Here is a 17,697-nt window from a genome sequence, read left to right as displayed (position 1 = left end):
ATCGGCACTTACTGAATCGGAAAGGCATTTTTGGCGATAAAATGGCGATAAAACGCTTTTCGGCGCTTAGTGCATGAGGCCCTAGGTCGGTTGCACTGCAGCTTTCTGGTACTACGTGCTGAAATTGTGTATTTATTAACATTAGTAAAGAGGCGTCAAATAGAGGAAATATGATCAATAGGTAAACATAGGAAGGATGTTGATCCAGGGAGTTATCTGATTGCCAATTCTTGGAGTCAGGAAGGAATTAATTTCCCCCTTAAGAGATATCATTGTGTCACTGGGGTTTTTTGTATGCCTTCCTCTGGATCAATATACTGTAATAGGATATAGGATAAGGCATGTCGTCTAAATTTGTCATAGTTTAAACTTGATGTATGTATGTCTTTTTCAAATCTCATCAACTATGCAACTATAACAAAGACTAATTGTAGTAAAGTATAACTGTAATACAATAAATAAACTGTTATGTCAAAAACGAATGTTGTTATTGGTTCTTATTAGGAATGTATTATATTTATATTTATATTTATTAAAAAAAAAAGTGGGATGGGGCTAGGTGACAGGTAGCTTTTTAGGTTGGGCAAGTAGCTTTTTGGGCAATTTGTCAAGCCCTGACCATGTGTATGCCCTGCATTTTAGTCACCTTAGTTTTGTTGTATTATTAAATTATTGTTTTAACTGGATTTTCTATTCAATTTGAATGGCATGAAGGGACACTGATACCTTTGGATGATACATTTTCCAGCCTTAATCATGTTTGCAATGAGTGCAATTTAAGGGATTCTTTTCTGGTTGGTATCCTTTTTTTTTACCAACCATTATCTGTATATATGCATATCTATTTCCCTAGTGCACCTTGTGAACCAAACTGACTCCTTACATTTATTGGTGAGCGGTAGGTATACCTTTGTATATAGTTCCTGGACGATTTGCCAGTTTGTTCTTGGAGAGATTTTGGTATCTCTCCTGGATACGATGGAGACGATCACTCCTGGATAATCTTGAACTTTCTCCATTTGTAGACTGTCTGACAGTGGAATGGTGGGGACCCAAATCCTTAGAAATAGTTTTGTAAACCTTTCTAGACTCATGAGCATCAATAACTGCTTTTCTGACGTCCTCAGAGATCTATTTTGATCATGGCATGACGTGTTTCCACACACCTGTATGGTGTAGACCAAACTCACTAGGTTTCTGATCTTTATATAGGGTGGTGCCTCCCAAACTCACCCTAAACATCTACCTAATTACGGAAACACCTGATTCTAATTATCCCCTTTCATTTAAGGTAGCTGATAAAACCAGGGGTTGAATTACTTTTGCACATACTCTGACTCTTAATTACTCATTGTTTGTCTAATTCATAAATCATTTTCTTTCAAAATACATGGAATTGGTTAATATAAACCCTAACTGGATATTTAAGAAAAGATTGGTTTTGATTCAAGAAGGTTTTCATGGAAAGACTATGGAATTTGCGTAATTATCATTGGAGTTCACAAACTTTTTCTCGACACTATATACTGTGATATCACAACACAGCGTATGACATCATAACACTGCATGTGGCATAATCTATAAAGCGCACAGTATACACTTACACATATAGTATATAACCACATCGTATATACTCTCAAACACACATAGTGTACACATACATTGTGTGTGTGTATATATACACACACACACACAAACACACATACTATAAACACGCTGTATACACACCAGTTGCAGTAGGTAGTTGGTCTCTGTCTCATCGTAAAGTTTTTGCTGTCTCTGGATAAAGTTCCTTGTCTCTCCCAGAGCGAGCGTCACCTCATCCTAACACACACACACATATTGTGTCATCACATGCTTTGTATTGTGCTGTCAGATTGTGTAGTCATGTTTTTGATTTTTGTGCTTGTTCCTTTGAGTTGTGTTGATGTTTCATTTAGTTGTGTAGATGTTCCGTTGAGTTGTATTGGTGTTCCCTTGAGTTGTGTTGATTTCCCCCTAAGTTCTGTTGGTCTGCATTTGAGTTGTGTTGTATGTCTCATTGTGTTGTATGTCTAGTTGTCTTGTCATGTTGTATTACCCGGATTTGAGCGCTTTCCTCTGCCTTCTTGCGCAGTCCCTCAGTAACATTCTCTTTCAGTTCTCGACGCTCTCCTGGTTTCTGCCAGTTGGGGGGTTGGGTGTTTCGGAACTTCTCACACGTCACAAGAGCATCGTCTATTACAGCCTGACACTCTGAAGAGGCATCAAGAGACAACAGAGCTCATTCAAAGACAGCAAAAAGATATCAAAAGACATAAAGAAGAGATCTTGTTTATTGCGTTCTCTTGTCTTAGGGTTTTTTTTGGTACCTGTGTTCTCTTGTCTGAGAGGTTTGCTGTTCCCTGCAGTCTCCTGTCCTAGAGGTTGTGATCGGGCAGTCTCACTCAGGAACTCTAGGACTCGACTCCTCTCATTACAGAACTGAGAGAGCGTCTGACGTTGACTATGAAGGACCTGCATAACCAAGAGACAACACAAGAGTGCAAGAGACAACACAAGAGTGCAAGAGACAACACAACAAGAGTGCAAGAGACAACACAAGAGTGCAAGAGACAGCACAAGAGTGCAACAGACAGCACAATAGTGCAAGACACAACACAAGAGTGCAAGAGACGGAGACTGCAAGACAGTGCAAGAGACAAAAGATTGTAAGAGGCAGCTCGAGACCACAACAGACTGTGACACAGCTAGAGACTGCCAGAGAGTTCAAGAGACAGCCAGCGAGGGAGAGACTGCAAGAGACATCCCCAAGCAAGCAGGAGACACATGAGACATCTTGAGAAATTCAACACATCTCTCTGACCTGTAGCTGTCTCGAGATTTCCTGCAGCTGCCGCTCTGAATGTCTCTTCAGATCCACAAGACCGTTTTTCTCATCTCGTAATAGAGCATCGACTTTATCAGGGTACTTCCAAGAGTGAGAGAATGTGGTGAGATAACCATGCCAGGGAGAGACAGAATGAAAGAGAGAAAGCCAAAATGCAGAGAGAGTGTCAAAATGAGACGAGAGAGAGAGAGAGAGAGAGAGAGAGAGAGAGAGAGAGAGAGAGAGAGAGAGAGATATGAGAAAAACATCTCTCCAGGGAGAAAGTGCAAAACAGAGGGAGGGAGACAGCTGTGCTAGGGTGAGACAGCCAATAGACACATGGGAACAGTGGGACAGCATCAAGAGTGAGAGTGTAATGAGAGTGCAGAGACTCACAAAGACATACAACCATGTATTTGTCATCATAACTCTATGCCCAGGACATACTTGAAAACGAGCCGTAATTCCCAGTGTGTAACTTCCCGGTAAAACATTTTATAAATAAAATACAGACATTCTCTCACCCTCTCGCTCTTGGGTCTCTTGCCTCGGAGCTGTACAGTTTCTTGGCTGGTGAGGATGTCTCTCCTGGTGTTGGCGTGAGATCGCTCCAGAATATCTCTCTCTCGCTGCAGCCTCTGGATGCGACGGTTAGTCTCCCCTATTGCCTGTCTCAGAAAAGACAGCGAGTGTCGTGTGTCTCGCATGTAGCCACGTGCGAGGGCGTTGCATGTCTCGGAGATGAGGTCTCGATGGAACGGGGTAGGCTGCACATGCTCATGACTTAAACTCTCAGCATGGACATTCTCATTCTGTATTGTCATTGGCCGTTGTCTGGTCGTAGCTGTAAGAGCCGTGGAGAGAGGGCGGAGCCTGAGCTCATGAGCCAATCGGATTGTCCGATAGGAGGCTTCTCGCCACGAGGCAGAGCCTATTGGAGAGACTGCCATGGAAAGGGGCAAGAACGCTGTGAGACAAAGAGACAGGCAGTCAATGGGAGAGAGACAGTAACTTAGGGAGTCAAGTGTCAGAGTTCAAGGAAGGCAGTGCCATAAGAGAGTCACTGAGAGAGTGCCATGAGAGAGTCACTGAGAGAGTGCTGTGAGATGACTGAGAGAGACAGTCACTAAGAGAAAGAGCACATAGGTATATAGATATAGGGCTCTATGCAGTAAGCGCCAAAAAGCCGTTTTTCGCCATTTTCTCGCCAATATTGCCGATAAGCTCCAAAAATTGGCATTTTTTTTAGCCGGAAAAATTTTTTTCGGCAGTCGGGTGCCGATAAGCCACTTTTCGCCACTTATCTGCACTTTCTGAAACCGGCTGAATTCTAGTAGCCCCGATCAGCTTTTCGCTGCTAATCGGCACTCTAAAATTGAGATTTTTACGGCAATCCAGCCCCCAACTAAAGTTGGCAAATTGCTGGGGGACAAGCATCGGCAAGGGCGACACTTAGAAAAAATCAGGCCTTTTTCCTGCCTGGGATTGATGCCGGGGGTCTCCGGAGCTGATACCCATTAATACCAGCACCGGAGCCCCCCGGCATGCATCCGAGGCAGGAAAAATGCATTTAAAGCCCACTTCATTACCTTAGCGGCTAACCGCTAAGAATTACTGGCTGTGTAACATCAAAAGCGTCACATCAGAAGTGTACATCAAAAGTGTCTACAAGAGTTAATTTTGGAGTTCATATCTCTGGATGTTTTATTTCTATCTTTCTATCTTTAATCATGGATGCATTCTGAATATCTGGATTAACATTCTGATTTATCTCTTCAAACAGGTATGTGTCATTGAGCTGCATTCTACCAACCAGAGAAATTAAGATTTAATTGGCTTTTGGGGTATGCGTCATTGAGCTGCATTCTACCAACCAGAAAAATTAAGATTTAATTGGCTTTTGGGGTATGTGTCATTGAGCTGCATTCTACCAACCAGAGAAATTAAGATTTAATTGGCTTTTGGGGTATGTGTCATTGAGCTGCATTCTACTGTACCAACCAGAGAAATTAAGATTTAATTGGCTTTTGGGGTATGTGTCATTGAGCTGCATTCTACCAACCAGAGAAATTAAGATTTATTTGGCTTTTGGGGTATGTGTCATTGAGCTGCATTCTACCAACCAGAGAAATTAAGATTTATTTGGCTTTTGGGGTATGTTTGTGAGCTGATTCCTATCAATTGAGAGAGAAATGATAATCTAATTAACTATTTTGTAAGTCTGAGTTGATAAGACAAACCCCTTCCTTAAGTGTTAGTCAAATGCATGTGAATGGGGTACTTAAGTAACTGTAGCATGGCTGTTAGCCATATGGCTGTGTAACATCAAAAGCGTCACATCATAAGGCCTCGCTCCCGCTGCGCACGGTGGCGCGGGCGGCCACACGCGAGTTCCCCACCAGCAGGGGAATCCTCCCGAGCCGGTCCCGGTCCCCCCTGGCGGCACAGCGCACTACACGCTGTGGCGCGTCAGCCGCTAGGAGACACAAGAGAATGGTGTACCCTAGCGTTGACGCGTCATGTGGTGTGGCTGTAAGCCAATGGGGAGGGGAGGCTTCGGGAGGAGGAGAGGCTTCGGGGAGCGGGGAGGAGTGTGGAGTGAAAGCAGCGTGAGTGCCTGTCTGCGTGTGTGTCTGAGTGCCTGTCTGCGTGTGTGTCTGAGTGCGTGCGTGCCTGTCTGTGTGTGTATGTGTGTGCCTGAGTGCGTGCGTGCCTGTCTGTGTGTCTGAGTGCCTGTCTGTGTGTGTGTGTGTGCCTGAGTGCGTGAGTGCCTGCCTCTGTCTGTCTGTGTGTGTGTGTGTATGAGTGCCTGCGTGTGTGTGTGTGTATGAGTGCCTGCATGTGTGTGTGTATGAGGGCCTGCGTGTGTGTGTGTATGAGTGCCTGCGTGTGTGTGTGTATGAGTGCCTGCGTGTGTGTGTGCCTGCGTGTGTGTGTTGCTTACCTTCAATCAGCAGCTCCAGCCCGAGCCGTGGAGGAAGGGAGGGGGGGGGGGAGAGTAGCGGGTCCCTCCGCTCAAGCCACGCCCCCCCTGTCAATCCTCCCACTCCCGCCCACCTCCCGCTCCGGCTCCCGCTCCTTACAGACCGCATATCGCGGTCTGTGTATGTCAGCGCACCGCCTGTATGCAGTGCGGGCGCGCTGACTCTGGGAGCGGGGCCTTAGCCTGAGTGTACATCAAAAGTGTCTACAAGAGTTCATTTTGGAGTTGAATTTGGAGGTGAAGATTGGAGGAAGATCTGGACTCTGCATTACAACTTTGCCACTGTGAGACATTAACTTTTAACCTCTGTGATTTATTTGTACACTTTTATCCTCCAGTACCTTGGAAGTCTCTCCTCCTGCATCTCACTATGCCCTCCCTATTTCTTTTTCTGTTTACCGTTTCCTCACTCCTTTGTGAGCATTTCTGTTCCCTACAACATCCCCACTCCCCACTGCACCATTATTTATACACCTCTCTCCCAACTACTTCTGTACCCCTCAATAAAAAACACCCACACAAATCCTCTATTCACACCCTCTATCTACTCCTTCCTGCTGCTGGGGATCTCCCCTAAGCCTGAAGCCAGACATACACACCTGATCTCACTCATGCCACCCTGCCACCTCTTTCCCTGTAAATGGTGTTAACCTTTTCATATAACACTGACCTTCCTTACATTTTACCCCACAAATCAAGCATCCCAATAGCCTGCACTCATGGCTATTGTCCCACACTCAGTCACTCAGTCACTCCTACCACCCATTGTGACCAAGCACTGCCATCTACAGCACTTATTCCCTCCCCTGCTGTCTCTGTAAGTTTCCCATTAAACCTCTTAGATTGTAAGCTCTTCGGGGCAGGGATTTCCTTTCCCATTATCTGATTTTGCTGCACTTATTGTATAATTATAATTCCCTGTACTGTATTCTTTGTGAAGCGCTGAGTACACTTTTGGCGCTATATAAATAAAGACATACAATACAATTAGAGCCCAGGAAATACACCACGATAGTGAGGGATGAGAACGCTTTGACAGAGACAAAATAAGAGTGCTCTAGGAGTGAGAGAGTTACTGAGGAAAATATTGTGGGAGCAAGTTCTAGAGGAGAGAGGCAGAGACATCCATCACTATGCAGCACTCTCACCTGTGTATGTGGGGTGTTTCTTCTTTTTCTCACTCTCTTCTCTCTTCTCTCTCCTAGCTGTCACTCTCCCTCCACCTCTTTTTATTTCTGTCACTCTCCCTCCCTCTACTGCCTGCTCTCTCTGTTCCTTTTAGTCCTTAACCTTCTCACTCCATCTCCCTCTCTCCCTCCCTCTCTGTGTATGTGTCTCTCAGGATACAGTTGCTATGTACAGACTGTTGCTAGTGTTACTGACCTCATGACATCACTGTGTCTGTCTCCTGCTGTCTATGAGAGTATTAGAGATACATCCACATCTCCATACACACACCCCAAAGGGGTGGGCACACCATAAATATACAACAAAGTTAATTTTATTGGCCCTTTTTTTTTTTTTTTGCATCTTTACAGTTTTGCTATCCGGCTGTTGCATTATAGGCACTCTGATAGTAGCACCCTCTTCAGTTGTCTGGTTTATACTAGTTAAGTGTGTACCCCAATCCATACACACACACACACACACACACACACACACACACACACACACACACACACACACACACACACACACACACACACACACACACACACACACACACACACACACACACACACACACACACACACCACACACACACACACACAATGTAAACAGTGTGACATGCATAAATGATATGTAAGAAATGTTGCATGTGTATATATATATATATATATGCAAGAATCCCTTGCTGCAGTGGAATCGCTGTATGCTGGGTGACAATGGGGAAAGACAGGGTTGCAGACCTGTCTAAGACATGCAGATGAACATACAGTAATATTTACAGTTGCTTTATGCTTTACTGGGGAGGGTTTTTGTCACTTTTTTTACCCACCATAACCTTAATGACAGTGGTGATTACCTAGTCTAGTCTCAAACCTGCTAGCCATTAAGACCAGCCTCACACTGATGATACCCATCAAGGTTGAAACATGTATGTGAGTGGGTCTAATGGCTTTGCATCTCATCCCAGCCTCTGTCTAAAAGCTGTGTTTAAAACAGCATGCATTGGCTTGAGGATTGGCTTGTGTAATACGAGCTTGAGACAAAAGGTGGCACTGAGTGCTCATTTGCATGTCATTTCCCAGAATCCTTTGCTGCAGTGGAAGCGCTGTATGCTGGGTGACAATGGGGAAAGACAGGGTTGCAGACCTGTCTAAGACATGCAAATGAACATACAGTAATATTTACAGTTGCTATATATACACACACACACACACACACACACACACACACACACACACACACACACACACACACACACACACACACACACACACACACACACACACACACACACACACACACACACACACACACACACACACACACACACATATTATTAATTATAATATTATATATACTGTACTGTATGTATGTATGTATGTATATATATGTGTGTGTGTGTATATATGTGTGTATGTACTGTATATGTGTAGTGCAGAATAAATGAGTTATTCAGTATTAGGTGTTACCTTTTTTATTTGGACTAACAATTTATGTCATACAGTAGGACAAGCTTTCGAGAGTTTTCCTCTCTTCCTCAGGTCAGCGATACTGATATACAAAGGTTTCTATGACTTAGACAGGAATTAGAAAAAAAAAAAAAAAAAAAGAAGAATGTGGAACAGAGAGATGTATATGAGGTGGGGAAGGCACTGGAAGGTGTTAAAACAGAAATAAGGAAGGTGAGAATTGGGGATGGGGGGCTGTACACCCACAACAGCACAGAGGGGGAAGAGGATGCTGGGGAGGGGGTTGGGGGGGGGGGGGGGGAAGGTATAGGATGGCACAATGGCAGGGAGGGCCATTACAACAAATTATGTGTGAGAAACCCCACGTCTGCATTAAGTCCACTTGTTTTGGTGTCAAAGAGTAATCATTCTGAGCTCAAATGTTCAAACATCAAATGTTCAAACATCAACCAACTACCATCCAACACACTGCTAGTTACCATGGATGTAGAATCCCTTTACAGCAACATCCCCCACAAGGATGGTATTGAGGCATGCTTGCAATTCCTTACAACATCTCCCCTGGATCAGAAATACAGCGCTGATGTAATTACCAAACTGATAGAATACATCCTCACACACAACTACTTCAGCTTCAACAAGGAAATGTACCAACAACTAATGGGGACTGCAATGGGTACCAAGATGGCACCGCAATATGCCAATCTTTTCATGGCAAATCTTGAACAAAGATTCCTAACTACATGCCCCCACAAACCCTACAAATACAACATATACATTGATGACATGTTTATAATATGGACAGAGGGTGAAGGAAACCTACAACAATTCCACGAGTCCCTGAACTCATTCCATCCATCAATTCAACTAAAAATGGATTATTCTGCAAACCTAGTAAACTTTCTAGACACAACAGTAACATTGAAAGATGGCAAACTACACACATCTGTATACAAGAAACCTAGAGACAGGTGCAGTTACCTCCACAACTCCAGCTTCCATCACACTCATACAAAACAAGGTATCATACACAGCCAGGCTATAAGATACCCCCGCATATGCTCTGACACTGAAGACAGAAACAGGCATCTCACAACCCTGACTGAATCGTTCAGACAGAAGTGATACAAACCAAAGACCATTGCCAGAACTATTACATCTGCACTAAAAGCCCAAAGAGAACACATAAGAAAAAATAGTTGGTGCAAAAAGAGCTTAAGCTAAAATAGACTAAATTAGTGAAGTGCAGTGATTAATTAAATCAAAAACATAAGATGAAACTTCATATATATGAGGCAAGGTTGCCTGGCAACAAATCTAACCGAATGAGGCGCCTTTATGTACGTCCATGCAAATGTCCAATAGGTATCCAAATGGGGAAATTAACTGGTTTAAAAATTTTAATCCTGCACCTCCAAGACAACTTGATGAATCCACGGCAGTGCATCCCGTGATATGTGAAATCAAACACAAGAGAAAATCATAGTGTAAACTGCTATTAACAGACTAAACTCACCACACCAAACACCAAACACACAAATATAAACAACATATGAAGGACAAAACAAAATAGTATAAAACAACAAAACATTAAAAAAAAACCATAAAAATGAGAAAGGTCCCACTGGGGGACCGAAACATTGTTTTTTGTGTCTTCTATCAAATATAGAAAATTTATGATTTACTTACCTGCGTGCTGTCCCTTGATGTCGTGTTGCAACCGGTATCGTATAGTCTGTTATTGCTTTATGGGATAAGCACCAAAACTTATTTTCTTGCAAATGGTGTGCCGGCTGTGCACTGGATTATATATATATATATATATATATATATATATATATATATATATATATATATATAGCAACTGTAAATATTCCTGTATATTCATTCGCATGTCTTAGACAGGTCGGCAACCCTGTCTTTCACCATTATCACCCAGCAAACAGCACTTCCACTGCAGCAAGAGATTCTGGGAAATGACATGCAAATGAGCACACAGTGCCACCTTTTATCTCAAGCTCACATTACATGAGCAACCCTTAGCCAATGCATGCTGCTTTAGACACAGCTTTTAAGCAAGGACTTGGGAGATGCAAAGCCAGTAAACCCACTCACATACATGTTTCAACCTTGATGGGTATCATCAGTGTGAGGTTAGTTGCTGGCATTTGCTCAAATGAGATAAGAGTCGGTAATCACCACACTTATTAAGGTTATGGTGGGTAAAAAAAAGTGACAAAAACCCTCCACAGTAAAGCATAAAGCAACTGTAAATATTCCTGTATATTCATTTGCATGTCTTAGGCAGGTCTGCAACCCTGTCTTTCACCATTATCACCCAGCACACAGTACTTCCACTGCAGCAAGGGATTCTGGGAAATGACATGCAAATGAGCACACAGTGCCACCTTTTATCTTAGTAGATGAGGTTGAAAAAAGACGTACGTCCATCAAGTTCAACCTATGCTAAATTTAGACAACAGATACTTTATCCTATATCTATACTTACTTATTGATCCAGAGGAAGGCAAACAAAAAACCCCATTAAGGGGAAAAATTAATTCCTTCCTGACTCCAAGAATTGGCAATCGGATTACTCCCTGGATCAACATCCTTCCCATGTATACTTATTTGGTATATCCCTGTATACCTTTCCCATCTAAAAAGATGTCCAACCTTTTTTTGAACAAATCTATTGTATCTGCCATCACAGTCTCCATGGGTAATGAATTCCACATTTTAACTGCCCTTACTGTAAAGAACCCTTTCCTTTGTTGCTGGTGAAATTTCCTTTGCTCCAACCTTAAGGGATGGCTCGAGTCCTTTGTACTGCCCGTGGGATGAATAGTTCTTTTGAAAGCTCCTTGTATTATCCCTGAATATATTTGTATATAGTTATCATATCCCTCTTAGACGCCTCTTTTCTAATGTAAATAAATCTAATTTAGCTAGCCTCTCCTCATAAGTTAGATTGTCCATCCCCATTATTAATTTGGTGGCTCTTCTCTGCACTCTCTCAAGTTCCATAATGTCTTTTCTTAGGATTGGTGCCCAAAATTGTACTCCATATTCAAGGTGTGGTCTTACTAATGCTTTATAAAGGGGCATAATTATGTTTACTTCCCTTCCATCCATTGCCCGTTTGATGCAAGATAAGATCTTGTTTGCCTTTGCAGCTACTGCATGACATTGGGCACTATTGCTAAGCCTGCTGTCTACAAGCACTCCTAAATCCTTCTCCATCAAGGATTCCCCCAATATATCTCCATTTAATTTGTAAGTCGCCTTCTCTGTTTCCAATATTCTTACTCTCTGTCCCTGACCCCTTTACTTTCCCTATTCTCTCCACTTCCACTCTCACCACTACATTACATCTCAAGCTCACATTACATGAGCAACCCTTAGCCAATGCCTGCTGCTTTAAACACAGCTTTTAAGCAAGGGCTTGGGAGATGCAAAGCCAGTAAACCCACTCACAGACATGTTTTTTATTTTTTTATTAAATGTTTTTATTCATACATATTATTAATTTGCAAAGTTAACGGTTCACATATTAACAACCAGTATCACTTCACAAAAAGTAATAAACAAAAGGCATCACTATACATTCCTTATATTGCCAAGACAAAAACCAACACAAAGGCAAAATTAAATTTCCATTTCATACTAAGTAACTTTCAAAAGGAAACAAAGATAAAAAACTCTCACAAATACAACCACCCGAAACATTACACTTTATACTTCCTGTATATCGCTGTCTCTAAGGAGTCTTTCTACTTGCTCTAACAGAACCTGTAACTTTACATTCCTCTTTGCAGGGCCCTTTAAAAAATCTTGAAGATCTTCTAATGTAGCGAACCCCTGTTCTTCCCTCAACTTCCTCTGTTTCTCTGTTTCCAATATTCTTACTCTCTGTCCCTGACCCCTTTACTTTCCCTATTCTCTCCACTTCCACTCTCACCACTACTTTCAACCACTTTCCCCTTTCTATCTCCCGCTGAATTTGCCTCTTTTGCCTGTGCAATCCCTTTCTGGCCTGCCTTGTCTTCACTTTCGTTCCCACTTACTCCACTTACACTTCTCTGTATTTTAGTTCCCTCCACGCTTATCTGACTTTGTGAGGACGAGCTATTGCTCTCACTTCTCTCCTTCTCCCTCACCTCTCCCCTAGCCTCTTTTATTTTAACCCACTGTACATGTTCCTTTTTTAGTTCTTCATATTGCTCTTTTGCCAGCTGTTTTCTTTGGTACATCATTTTTTCTAATATTTCTATTATCTGTTCGTCACTACTACCCCCATGCTGCTTCCGGAAAATACCCACTCAAAATAGAACATCTCCCACTGCGTCCTCAAAATGTTCCATTTATTCTTTTAGGGTTAGTTTCCCTGATACTTTTTCAACTTTACCCAACTTTAATCTCCACACTTATTAAGGTTATGGTGGGTAAAAAAAAGTGACAAAAAAACTCCACAGTAAAGCATAAAGCAACTGTAAATATTCCTGTATATTCATTTGCATGTCTTAGACAGGTCTGCAACCCTGTCTTTCACAATTATCACCCAGCACACAGCACTTCTACTGCAGCAAGGGATTCTGGGAAATGACATGCAAATGAGCACACAGTGCCACCTTTTATCTCAAGCTCACATTACATGAGCAACCCTTAGCCAATGCTAGTTAATGTTTTTAATAATGGGCAAATAATCTATTATCCCTATCTGGATAATAGTTATTTTGCACATTATTGTACTGTAGGTTTGGGGGGGGGGGGGGGGGGTATATGTATTGAATGTATAGGCCAGGTTAATTTTTTTTACATTCAGGGTTTGTTCCGTGGTTCTGCGTGGGACCTCTGGAGACCACCTGTGGGTATCCCACGGGTATCAGGCTGGTGGTTCCACGGGTGACACATGCGGGGATGAAGCAGTGGCCTCACATCTGTGGGGGCACCTGTGACGATCGTTAGGGTTTGGCCCGGGATTAACGGGGTTACCCCCCAATGGCCCCCTCTAACCTCACCAGGGAGACAAGGAGTTAACTGGGCTGAGGCCCAGAAATGTGATTTAACCCTTGTTATAACCTGTAAATGTATTCTCCCCTGTTCCCCTGTCCCATTGTAATGTCTGGTTTTAATCAGTGTCTGCATCACACACACACTAGAATCCATCCGGGAGCACAAGGGTTAATAGTCCGTTAATACTGTGTCCCAAGGTATGGACAAAGCTTCAGAGAAATTCCTTTGCTATCAGGATGACAGATGGCCCTAGAGACATCCCAATGGCTAGAACTTAAGTTTTGTTCAAAAGGTTTTATCACCCTCCCTGTCTATGTGAGGGTGGAGGAGGCGCATACCATAGCAGTTTTTAAGTGTCCCACTTATCACTGTCCAACACAGGTTATCTTGTCCGAGATCAGGAGGGGTAGCTGGGCTGGCATTCCATTTGCACATGTGGGGCCTCAGAAAGGAGACCCCAGAGTTCTACTGCGCATGGGCCAGCTAGCAGGGGGGCCGGTACTGAAATGTGTTCCCCCATCAAAGATTGTCTGGAGATAATGGGAAACCAATCACAAGTACGTAATGTTACAGATAGAGGGACAACAGGTTTATAACCGGCTGTTCCCCAGATATCCTTTGTTAGTCCTCATGTAATGTCTTGATGCCTGCATGCAAGGCTTCATGTTTCCATGTCCTGCATGTGCTTCATAACTTTGCCTGTCTTGCTGGGATGTCAGCTGAACTATGGAAGAAATGACCCAGACTGTAATCCTGATGGCTTTCTTGTCATAATCTTTAAGTAAGTGTCTATATTTTGCTGTTATTTGTACATATCTGTTGTGTTCACCTATCCTAAGGAATAAATACAATTTGTTATATCTAAGTCTCGTCCCAGTTCAAACCCAGGTATATATATATTTATATATAGTTTTGGTGTAAATTACAGTCTGTCACAAGCTACCGTGACAAGCTTGTAATTAACTGATGGCAGCGTCGGGACCGAACTGGACCTGGATTACCGTATTCTGCGGGGTACTGTGATCCAGTGGGAGCTTGATGGTAATTGCAAGTTCCTGGGACTAAAGATATTGAACACACAGTGTACAACATATAACACAAGATATGGCACCTCCTCACTGTTCCCCTACTTGTGAGAAGCATTGCCTCCAGAACCAAAGTGCCGGCCATCCGTCTGACTGGAGCCGGGCACCGAGACCGGAGGAGTGCATCAAGTCAGCGTGGGGACCAGCAGCCAGCAAGGCTGAGAGAGAGACAGCAATCGGTGAGCATGAAACCCGGCAGGCTGAGCAAAGATCCACAGCTGCAGCTGCTGTAACCATCACACCGCCCAGAGAGCAGGGAAGGAACCCAGCTCCGGGACGGCAGAGACTTGTGGAGGGAGCGGGTGGTCTCGGAGACCACGGAAGTCTTGCACCAGGAGAGGTATTGGCCGTTGCGGCGGCCAGTCCATTTTACCCAGATTTGCTGGCCCTGATGTTTGCGCAGGGAGAGATGTCCCCGGCAGAGCGGCTTGAGCAGCTGAAGCTGGCAATGATCCGTCCCGCTTATCCCCTCCCAGAGCCCGGCGCTCCAGCAACTCCGCTCTGGACTCCGTTGCCCCTTGCTGGGGTTAGTCCACTGGTGGCGGAGAAGCACCGGCAGCTGCTGCGGCACTGCCAACAAATGGGCCACAATAATGCTCAGTGCCCTGACCGTGCGCGGTCAGGCGAAGAAGCCCCTCAGGGCCAACGCTCACGAGCTGCGGAAAAGATGACCCAGTTAGCGGCATCCTTTGATGGCTCCCGCCCAGCCGGGGCGACAACCCTCCTCGGGACGTCTCCTGGAGAACCTGGACGGGCTGCATCAGCAACAGCGGCGGAGAGCAGCGGCCATCCACCTGATCCCAGCGGAGAACCGGCGGCGGCGGCAGAAGAGCCGCGATTCCGGCAAAGTGCCGGAGCCCTTTCTGAGTGGGGGGAGGGACAGGGATTGCGGGAGGGGGCTTTGTTACCTGGTTTGCATGGAGCTGTGTTTCTCCACAAAGACCTGGGAACCCAGTCCTGCATCATTTCCCCTGTGCCAACCCCGGGTGCTGCTGCGGCGGCGATCCGTTGCTTACCGGCCCAGATGATGCCGGCGGTGGCCACTCCAGTCCCCCTGCAATTGGGACCAACGAAGGCGGCAGTCTCTGCGGGGACCAGCGAGGTAAGCCAGACCAAGTCGCAGACTGACCCTGACTTATTTTTCCCTATGACTGTACCCTGTTGTTTCACTCTAGGGGTGACTGGGGGGTGGCAGGAGATAGGGGTACCAGGGGAGGGGAAGGAAGGGCAGCTTGTAGGGCAGCCAGGCTTCCCCATTACCTGGGAGGAGCAACAAAGGGACTCTCGGTTAAGAGCCCCACTGTTGCATCCTTGCTATGGGCTGGAGGTACCAGGGGTTGTGGCACAGTTAGACCACCCCCAGATTACCTGCCAGCCAGGAGCTAAGGTGGGTGCATCTGCACCAGCAACCCTGAGCTCATCCCCGGTAATGGGGAGACAGTGTCAGGGAGATGGCCTCACTCAGGTGTCCCTAGCATCCAGGTTAGGATTAGCTAGGGAGAAGTGGAGTGAGGGGAGGCTGCAGGTAGGTAGCCAGCCTCAGATCTCAGTGAAAGAAGGAGGGCTAGTGGTAGCCAGGGAGGGAAAGCAGCAGGTATTGCAGCTAGAGTTTCCCGTTACGGTGGCAGAGCCTCAGGGGGTGTCTCAGATCAGCAGCCCCCTGTTGCAGCCTGGCTATGGGCTGGGGGTATCCGGGGCAGTGGCAGGCTTGTGCCACCCCAGGGATACCTGCCAGCCAAGCGCTAAGGCGGTTGCATCTGGAGCGGTGCCCCTGAGCTCATCCCTGGTAAGGGGGAGACAAGGTCAGGGAGGTAGGTGCACTCAGGTAGTTCCAGGGTCTGGGTTAGGATTGCCCAGGGAGGAGAGGAGTACAGGTAGGCTGCAGGGAGGTAAGCAGCAGGAGCCATCAGCAGGGGCTGAGGTTCTGTGCCTAGGGGAGGCTAGGCAGGGAGACCCTTGGAAGCAGGGGAAAATAGGAAGTCAGTGGGGAGTCAGGCAGCTGACAGAAGCGAGGGATGGGCTAGGTAGACAGAAAGTCCCTTGCTCTGACGGGCCAGGAGTGACCCCCCTGACAGATTCCCCAGGGTTCCCAAAGGAGGGGCTGTGGGTAGATAGGCAGCCAGGGAGGAGAGTCAGGAGTATAGCGGAGCAGCTACAGGTTGGCACAGAGCCAGGGCAGGTAGGGTCCCTACAGAATAGTGACATAACCCTTTCCCAGACTTGGTTGACGGGAAAGCGACGGTCTGTGCTGGATAGCTAGTCTCCTGTTGGTGCAGAGATATGCCAGTTTCTGGGCAATGTGCAGCATAGTCTGCACAGGAGCCCCTTTCACCATGGACTTGGTTCACAAGGCACTGGGTGGGGGGCAGAGGGAGGCAAAGGAGAATGCCCGGCTTTGCAGGACAAGGTACTGGTCATTGCCGGAGGACAATTTTGCCCGGTCAACCCCCTCAGAGCGCCAGTGGTATCCCAGGGCCAGGGGGAGGCCACTGGGGTACCAGGGCCCCTGGAGCGGGGGAGGTGTGACGATCGTGAGGGTTTGGCCCGGCATTAACGGGGTTACCCCCCAATGGCCCCCTCTAACCTCGCCAGGGAGACAAGGGGTTAACTGGGCTGAGGCCCAGAAATGTGATTTAACCCTTGTTATAACCTGTAAATGTATTCTCCCCTGTTCCCCTGTCCCATTGTAATGTCTGGTTTTAATCAGTGTCTGCATCACACACACACTAGAATCCATCCGGGAGCACAAGGGTTAATAGTCCGTTAATACTGTGTCCCAAGGTATGGACAAAGCTTCAGAGAAATTCCTTTGCTTTCAGGATGACAGATGGCCCTAGAGACATCCCAATGGCTAGAACTTAAGTTTTGTTCAAAAGGTTTTATCACCCTCCCTGTCTATGTGAGGGTGGAGGAGGCGCATACCATAGCAGTTTTTAAGTGTCCCACTTATCACTGTCCAACACAGGTTATCTTGTCCGAGATCAGGAGGGGTAGCTGGGCTGGCATTCCATTTGCACATGTGGGGCCTCAGAAAGGAGACCCCAGAGTTCTACTGCGCATGGGCCAGCTAGCAGGGGGGCCGGTACTGAAATGTGTTCCCCCATCAAAGATTGTCTGGAGATAATG

At 45.6% G+C, this 17,697-nt stretch overlaps 1 protein-coding gene across 2 annotated transcripts in view; it reads right to left on the bottom strand.

Moving 5' to 3' along the window:
• Positions 1–7,173, bottom strand: part of TEKTL1 (tektin like 1) — a 17,599-nt gene extending 10,426 nt beyond the window's left edge. For both annotated transcript variants that reach the window (XR_012789385.1, XM_075578117.1), the window contains exons 1-6: positions 6,980–7,173; positions 3,373–3,815; positions 2,846–2,950; positions 2,352–2,496; positions 2,081–2,235; positions 1,729–1,824 (exon numbers count right to left, since the gene is read on the bottom strand). Coding sequence is in view for 1 of the 2 variants with exons in the window: in XM_075578117.1 (XP_075434232.1) it covers positions 1,729–1,824; positions 2,081–2,235; positions 2,352–2,496; positions 2,846–2,950; positions 3,373–3,798 (927 nt within the window). In the remaining variant the exon portion in view is untranslated. The remainder of the gene's footprint in view (positions 1–1,728; positions 1,825–2,080; positions 2,236–2,351; positions 2,497–2,845; positions 2,951–3,372; positions 3,816–6,979) is intronic.
• Between the last annotated feature and the right edge of the window lie 10,524 nt (positions 7,174–17,697).

This window comes from Ascaphus truei, chromosome 20 (genome assembly GCF_040206685.1).
Source record: "Ascaphus truei isolate aAscTru1 chromosome 20, aAscTru1.hap1, whole genome shotgun sequence".
Lineage (NCBI taxonomy): Eukaryota > Metazoa > Chordata > Amphibia > Anura > Ascaphidae > Ascaphus > Ascaphus truei.
The sequence above is the reverse complement of the archived record's forward strand: the minus strand, read 5'-3'. Positions and strand labels throughout refer to the sequence as shown.